At 40.2% G+C, this 8,323-nt stretch overlaps 1 protein-coding gene across 1 annotated transcript; it reads right to left on the reverse strand.

The window, feature by feature from the left end:
* Window positions 1-437: 437 nt before the first annotated feature.
* Window positions 438-3,314, reverse strand: LOC138864676 (NADH-ubiquinone oxidoreductase chain 5-like). The gene is made up of 3 exons (XM_070132539.1): window positions 3,245-3,314; window positions 1,258-1,669; window positions 438-978 (listed from the first exon to the last, which is right to left on the reverse strand). The coding sequence occupies exons 1-3, from the start codon at window positions 3,312-3,314 to the stop codon at window positions 438-440; spliced, it is 1,023 nt and encodes a 340-aa protein (XP_069988640.1).
* Between the last annotated feature and the right edge of the window lie 5,009 nt (window positions 3,315-8,323).

The following is an 8,323-nucleotide window of genomic DNA, read 5'->3' on the forward strand; positions in this document are numbered from 1 at the left end:
GTGTGCGTGCGTGTGTGTGTTTGTGTGTGTGTGTGTGTGTGTGTTTGAGTGTGTGTGTTTGGGTGTGTGTTTGAGTGTGTGTGTGTGTGTGTGTGTGTAAATGTGTACGTGTGTATGTTCGTGCCTGTCTCTCTGTATACCCCTGTGTATGCGTATGTTCATGTAAGTGCATGTGCGCGCGCATATGTAGATGTAAGCACTGTTCCATCGGATATAGTATTTCATTGTTCTTAAAAAAAAAAAAAATAAAAAATAAAAAAAAAAAAAAAAAAAATGACGAAGTTATGTGACATCATAAAATATTCAGAGCAGACACAGATGCGCATGACGTCACTCGGGGTAGAAGCATAGATGCATGATGACATCATTCGGGCTCGAAGTATATATATACGTGATGACGTCATTGGGGTAGAAGTATATACGGGTGATGACGTCATTCAGGCTCGAAGTAGAGATATAGAGGTAATGCAGCAGTAGCAGTAGAGATATAGAGGTGTATCTCGAAGTAGAGATATAGAGGGAATGCAGCAGTAGCAGTAGTAGAGATATAGAGCTATATCTCGAAGTAGAGATATAGAGGGAATGCAGCAGTAGCAGTAGTAGAGATATAGAGGTGTATCTCGAAGTAGAGATATAGATGGAATGCAGCAGTAGCAGTAGTAGAGATATAGAGCTATATCTCGAAGTAGAGAGATAGAGGGAATGCAGCAGTAGCCGCAATAGAGGTATAGAGCTATATCTCGAAGTAGAGAGATAGAGGGAATGCAGCAGTAGCAGTAGTAGAGATATAGAGCTATATCTCGAAGTAGAGAGATAGAGGGAATGCAGCAGTAGCAGTAGTAGAGATATAGAGCTATATCTCGAAGTAGAGAGATAGAGGGAATGCAGCAGTAGCAGTAGTAGAGATATAGAGCTATATCTCGAAGTAGAGATACGTGGTAAAGCAGCAGTAGTAGTAGTAGAGATATAGAGCTATATCTCGAAGTAGAAATATAGAGGTGTATCTCGAAGTAGAGATATAGAGGAAATGCAGTAGTAGCAGTAGTAATATAGAGCTATATCTCGAAGTAGAGATATAGAGGGAATGCAGCAGTAGCAGTAGTAGAGATATAGAGCTATATCTCGAAGTAGAGAGATAGAGGGAATGCAGCAGTAGCAGTAGTAGAGATATAGAGCTATATCTCGAAGTAGAAATATAGAGGGAATGCAGCAGTAGCAGCAATAGAGATATAGAGCTATGTCTCGAAGTAGAGATACGTGGTAAAGCAGCAGTAGTAGTAGTAGAGATATAGAGCTATATCTCGAAGTAGAAATATAGAGGTATATCTCGAAGCAGAGATATAGAGGGAATGTAGTAACAGCAGCAGTAGAGATATAGATCTATATCTCGAAGTAGAGATATAGAGGGAATGCAGCAGTAGCAGCAGTAGAGATATAGAGCTGTATCTCGAAGTAGAGATATAGAGGGAATGCAGCAGTAGTAGCAGTAGAGATATAGAGCTATATCTCGAAGTAAAGATATAGAGGGAATGCAGCAGTAGCAGCAGTAGAGATATAGAGCTATATCTCGAAGCAGAGATATAGAGGGAATGCAGCAGCAGCAGCAGTAGAGATATAGAGCTGTATCTCGAAGTAGAGATACGTGCTAATGTTTTACTGCGCTCTGGCACTGAAACGGCACGACATCCGAGAACAAGAGAGATACATCCCGAGTCTGTAATAATATTGGGACTCGGGGTGTGACGCCGCGGTTCGGGTGTGTTTGCGAGGTGGGGGGAGAGGGGGGGGAGGAGGGGAGAGGAAGGTTGGGAGAGAGTGAGAGAGAGAGAGAGGTACGAAGGAGGAGAGGAGGAGGGAGAGATAAGAAGGAGGGGAGGAGGAGAGGAGAAGAAAGGGAGAGAGGGAGAGAGAGATACGAGGGAGGAGAGAAAGGAGGGGAGGGGAGAGAGAGATATGTGGGAGGAGAGGAGGAGGGGGAGAAAGGAAGGGAAGGGAGAGGAGAAGGATGGGACAGTGAGGGAGAGAGGGAGGTACGAAGAAGGAAAGAAAGAAGGGGAGGAGAGAAGATGGTTGGGGGAGAGGGAGAGAGAGAGGTACGAAGGAGGAGAGGAGGTGGGAGAGAAAGGAGGGGAGAGGAGAAGGATGGGAGAAACGGAGAGAGAGAAAGAGAGGAGGAGAGAGAAAGGTTGGCGGAGAGAGAGAGAGAGGTACGAAGGAGAGAAAGAAGAGGAGGAGAGAGGGAGAGAGAGAGACACGAAATAGGAGGGAAGGAGGGAAAGAGCGAGAGGAAGAATGGGAGAGGGAGAAAATGTGTGGAAGAGATAGGAACGAAGAGGAATGCTGGAAAAGAAGAGAGGAAAAGAGAGAAGAAGAAGGATGGGGAGAAGGAAGGAAAAAGAATGGATAGGAGACAGAGAAACAGACTGATAGAAGCAGGGACGGAGATAAAAGGAGAGACGAAAAAAGGAAGGACGATAAAAAGAAAGACAGAGTAAACAGACGTAAAAGAGGGGATATAGGAGAAGCAACGAGGAAAAAGAAATACAGAGAAAAAGGGAAGAGACAGACAAAAGGACAGAAAGACAAAGAGCGAGTTAATAGAGCGAGAGAGAGAGAGAGAGAGAAGACTAAAAACAAGAGAAACACTAAGAAACAGACAAAAAAATAATTTAAAAAAAACAAACAGATAGACAGGCCAAGGCACTCCTTATACCATGACTTGTAATAGTTTTTTCCAAACACTTTTTTCCAAACACTTTTTTCCAAACACTTTTTTCCAAAACTTTTATTTCCAATAATTACCTCTGGTCCTGTTTTTTTCAACACATTTTTTATTTCCATTTCTTTTCTTTTTTTTCTTTTTTTGCAGCAATGTTTTTCCCGACACTTTTTATTCATTTCCAACACTGTATTCTTATCTCCAACACTGTCTTTCATCTCCAATATTGTTTCTTTATCTCCCTCACTGTTCCTTTTTTTATTTCCAACCCTGTTTCATTATCTCCAACACCGTCTTTTATCTCCAACACTGCATCTTTATCTCCAATACTGTTTCTTTGTCTCCAACACTGAATTTTTATTTCCAATGCTGTTTCTTTATCTCCAACACTGTCTTTTATCTCCAGCAATGTATTTTTATCTCCAACGCTTTATTTCTTTACCTCCAACACTTTATTTCTTTACCTCCAACACTGCATTTTTATCTCCAATACTATTTCTTTACTTCCAACGCTGTCTTTTTTACCTCCAACACTGTATTTATATCTCCAACACTGTCTTTTACCTCCAACACCATCTTTTACCTCCAACACCATCTTTTACCTCCAACACCATCTTTAATCTCCAATACTCTCTCTTTATCTCCCTCACAATTCCTTTTTTTTATTCCCAACCCTGTTTTTAGCCGGCTGTCTCCACCACTGACGTGAATGCCTCCTTGTGCATATTCCACGAAATGGGACGTGTTTCTCCCTCGTACCCTGTACCCTCTGCTGTGGTGACTTGCCCTTTAGTATTTGTTTGTGATTTTGTTCACTTTGTGGGACTAAATGGGTCGCAAAATGTAATGTTTTGTGATATTTTGGGCGTGGGAGTCGATTTTTCTTTATTCTTCTTTTTTTTTAACTTTTTTTTATCTATTTTCTGTTTATTTTTTTTCTTCTTTAACTTTTTTATTATTATTTTGGTAAGGTTCTGCGTGCTCCTTCACTTTTTTTATTCATTTTCTTCTTATTTTTCTTATTTTTTCTTCTCCTAATACTGCCTCTTCTTCCTTTCCTTCTTCTTCTACTTTTTTTCTTCTTCTTCCTCCTCCTCTTCGTCCTCCTCTTCACATTCCTTCTTCTTCTTCTTCTTCATCCCCTCGCGTTCCTCTCCCTCTTCTTCTTCTCTCTTCCTCTCCTTCCTTCCTTTATTCCTTTATCTTTTCATAAAGTCACTTACAAAGGCCATTGGTTATGCGCCTAAGAATACGGTACAGCATTATATGTATATAGGTTGCAACGCAAGAACACGCGCTCTATATGCAAGGTCTGCTTGTACATCTTCACACAAGGGCTAGAATTGCGTGTTGTGCGAACTCAGTGAGACACTTTCTTCGCTCTAAGTTGCTGCGGGGAAAGATCTCTATTTTTTATTTGTCTATCTATCTGTCTATCTATCTATCAATCTATCTATTTATCTATCTATTTATCTGTCTGGCTATCTACCTATCTATGTATACATCCATCTATATATCTATCTATTTATCTACCTATTTATCTCTCTATATATATCCCTGTCTATCTATCTATCTGTCTATCGAGATATCTAGAAAAATAAAACAAAAATAGAGAACTAAAAATGGGAAATGATAAGAATATATATATATATATATATATATATATATATATATATATATATATATATATATATATATATATATATTTACCACAATAAAGAAACAAATCAATAGATAATTAAAAAACTCACAACATATAAATCACACGAGATGATAACTTGAATAAAACTTTTAAGAAAAACCGAAGATGAAAAAAGAAGAAAAAACTTATCGAGAATCCATTTGCTTTCAGAGTAAACAAAGTACGAACGAAATTGGTCTTAAACCTCAGAGATACTCGGAAGGAAGAATTGGGGGAAGAGAGAGAGAGAGAGAGAGAGAGAGAGAGAGAGAGAGAGAGAGAGAGAGAGAGAGAGAGAGAGAGAGAGAGAGAGAGAGAGAAAGTCAGACAGACAGGCAGACAGACAGGCAGACAGAGAGAAAGAGGAGAGAGAGAGAGAGAGAGAGAGAGAGAGAGAAAGAGAAAGAGAGACAGACGGACAGACAAAGAGAGAGACAAACAAAGAGAGACAGACAAACAGAATAAGCCAAACAGACAAACAGAAAGACAAATAAATCCAGACAAGAAAAAACAACATAAATCTAAAAACAATAAAAAAAAGATAACCAGCAACATCGCCCAGAATTCCCCACCCCATTTCTTACACCTTCAGGAGCCTTCGGTATGAAGGACCCTTTGACCGCCGGCCGCCAGACCTTCTTGCCCCAACTCCACAAGGTCGCTTTTCCCGTGGCCTCTTTGACTGCGCGGGAGAGTGGCTGAAGAAATAGGTAGGTAGGGAAGGAGGGAGGGAGGGAGGTAGCGAAGGAAGGGAGGGAGGGAGGTAGGTATGTAGGTAGGGAGGGAGGGAGGGAGGGAGGAAGGGAGGGAGGTAAGGAGGGAGGTAGGTATGTAGGGAGGTAGGTAGGGAGGGAGGGAGGGAGGTATGTATGTAGGTAGGGGGAGGGAGGGAGGTAGGTATGTAGGGAGGAAGGGAGGGAAGGAGGTAGGGAGGAAGGGAGGGAGGGAGGTATGTATGTAGGTAGGTAGGTAGGGAGATAGGTATGTAGGGAGGGAGGTAGGTAGGGAGGGAGGGAGGGAGGTAGGGAGATAGGTAGGTAGGTAGCGAGGGAGGGAGGGAGGTAGGTTGGTAGAAAAAGAATACGGAAGTAGATGATAGACTATTAGATAGATAGTAGAAAGAGCAGGAAAAAGATGAATGAATGATAGATAATTAAAAGATAGGTAGATATCTCATAGGTAGACAGATAGACACATGTTAGAGTAGAAATTCAGACACAAAATATGCAAAAAGATATAGACAGATACATATGTACAACTATAGTTACGCTTAAAAAAACAGTAATATTGTGTCAAATACATATGAAATGAGTATGTGTTATCCTACCCCTTATATTCACGTAATAAATGCTATCATCTATCCAACTACATGCATTAGGGATTGTATGTTAGAAGTAAACTGAACTCTATGCTATTTCATTCTTTTGCCGCTTATATTTTGCTAATTGGCCCTATCCTATTAGATACTTTTATCCATTCTATACTATTAGTAAAAACTTTTTATATATCTCATTAATTGCAAACTGAACTCTATGCTATTTAATTCTTTTGCTGCTTATATTTTGCTAATTATCCTTATCCTATTAGATACTTTTATCCATTCTATACTATTAGTAAAAACTTTTTATATACCTCATTAATTGCTATTACTCTTCGGTGTTCTTACTGAAACCATGTCCGAATTACAAGCCCATGCATGTTACTGATAAGCCCTATCTTAGATAACATTAGCCATTCCATGCCATTGATAAATCATATATACTCTTACGTACTTATATCGCCCATATACTAATGTCCCTCAATGCTATCGTACTTATGATATACTTACGTACTTATATCGCCCTTATACTAATGTCCCTCAATGCTATCGTACTTATAATATACTTACGTACTTATATCGCCCTTATACTAATGTCCCTCAATGCTATCGTACTTATAATATACTTACGTACTTATATCGCCCTTATACTAATGTCCCTCAATGCTATCGTACTTATAATATACTTACGTACTTATATCGCCCTTATACTAATGTCCCTCTATATTATCAACCTGATCCCATGGTGTTTCTGCATCTCCTCATTCCCTCTATTCTATCACAAAACCCCTTACACCCCCACCCCCCCTCCACCCCCCACCCCCACCCCCCACCCCGCCACCGCCCTCTTCGAATATCCTTATTAACATTCCGTTCACAGCGAGGCGTTTTGGCCCCCACAGCACTCGCGGGTTCTCACTCCCTCTCCAGCACCCCCCCCACCCCCACCCCTCCTCCCTCCACCCCCCATTTCTGATTTTATTTTTGGGAGTTCTTCTTCCGTTTCTGCTTTTCGTATCGGCTCTGGATATGTATGCCTTGCACGCCTGTGTGGATATATTTTCGATACGGATTCTTATATATATATATATATATATATATATATATATATATATATATATATATATATATATATATATATATATATATATATATATATATATATATATATGTTGATATGTATGTATCTACCTATCTATCTATCTATCTATCTATCTATCTATCTATCTATCTATCTATCTATCTATATATATATATATATATATATATATATATATATATATATACATATATATATATATATATATATTTATATATGTGTGTGTATGTGTGTGTGTGTTTGTGTGTGTGTGTGTGTGTGTGTGTGTGTGTGCGTGTGTGCGTGCGTGTGTGCGTGTGCGTGTGCGTGTGCGTGTGCGTGTGCGTGTGTGTGTGTTTGTGTGTGTATGTGTGTGTTTTATTTCGCTTACCGCACCCAAGGGATAAAGACTAGTAGCCCTAATAGCATGTAAGGAACAGTCGATCATTCTGCTTTTACTAATAGGAAATAACTACTAACAAAACGATATCAAGAATCAATCACTTTCATATATTTATAAGAAATATCATATCTGTACAATTGAAAAACTTTAAAATAGAAATCTCTGATAGAAAATAGACATCTGACAGCAGGTGACGTGTTCAAAATTGGTTAATTACAGGTGTAAATGGGTCTAATATCAACAAATCAATATACGGTAGTGTTAGCAGCAGCATTATCATGTTGGAGTTATTATCATCATTTTAATTTTTATGATCATTATGACTATTGTCAACATCATTATCAGTATCATCAACATTAATATCATGATCATCATCATCACTACGTCATCAGTAACCTCGCGGACACCACTATTATCGTCATCGCTATCAGTATCATCATCATCCTTTTCATTATTATCAGAACCATCATTAATATCACCATCATCACCACCATCATCACCACCACCACCACCACCACCAACACCACCACCACCACCACCACCATCATCACCACCACCAACACCACCACCACCATCACCACCATCACCACCACCACTACCATCATCACCACCAACACCACCACCCCACCACCACCACCCCCACCACCACCACCCTCACCATCACCATTATCACCACCACCACCACCATCATCACCACCACCAACACCACCATCAACACCACCACCACCACCACTAACACCATCACCACCAACACCACCACCATCACCACCACCACCACCACCACCACCAACACCACCACCACCATCACCACCATCACCACCACCACCAACACCACCATAAACAAGCAAGCAAAGCCACTAACACGAAAACAGGTACTTCCAGTAATAGATACGTGGGCAAGAAATTACCTTTATAATACATAGGCTTTTATCACAGCAATATATAAGGAACGAGGCAGTAATAAAAGAAGTGGATAAAGGAACGAGCCGGTAATAAAAGAAGTGGATAATAGATAAGGAATAGATAAAGAACGCGGCCATAATAACCGAACTGGAAGACGTCAGCAAAGGAAGAAACGTCAGCAATGGGGTGCGGTTCGGCTGTCAGCACGGAGTGAGGAGCCG

This window comes from Penaeus vannamei, chromosome 17 (genome assembly GCF_042767895.1).
Source record: "Penaeus vannamei isolate JL-2024 chromosome 17, ASM4276789v1, whole genome shotgun sequence".
NCBI classification, from domain to species: Eukaryota; Metazoa; Arthropoda; class Malacostraca; order Decapoda; family Penaeidae; genus Penaeus; species Penaeus vannamei.

What these genes read in the sequence shown, in the direction of transcription:
- LOC138864676 (XM_070132539.1), bottom strand. Translation starts at nt 3,314, where the DNA reads ATGGTGTTGGAGGTAAAAGATGGTGTTGGAGGTAAAAGACAGTGTTGG. An exon ending in ATATAAATACAGTGTTGGAG is followed by an intron (nt 1,670 to 3,244) that starts GTAAAAAAGACA and finishes GTGCCGTTTCAG; the next exon opens with TGCCAGAGCGCAGTAAAACA. An exon ending in TACTACTGCTGCTTTACCAC is followed by an intron (nt 979 to 1,257) that starts GTATCTCTACTT and finishes TTCTACTTCGAG; the next exon opens with ATATAGCTCTATATCTCTAC.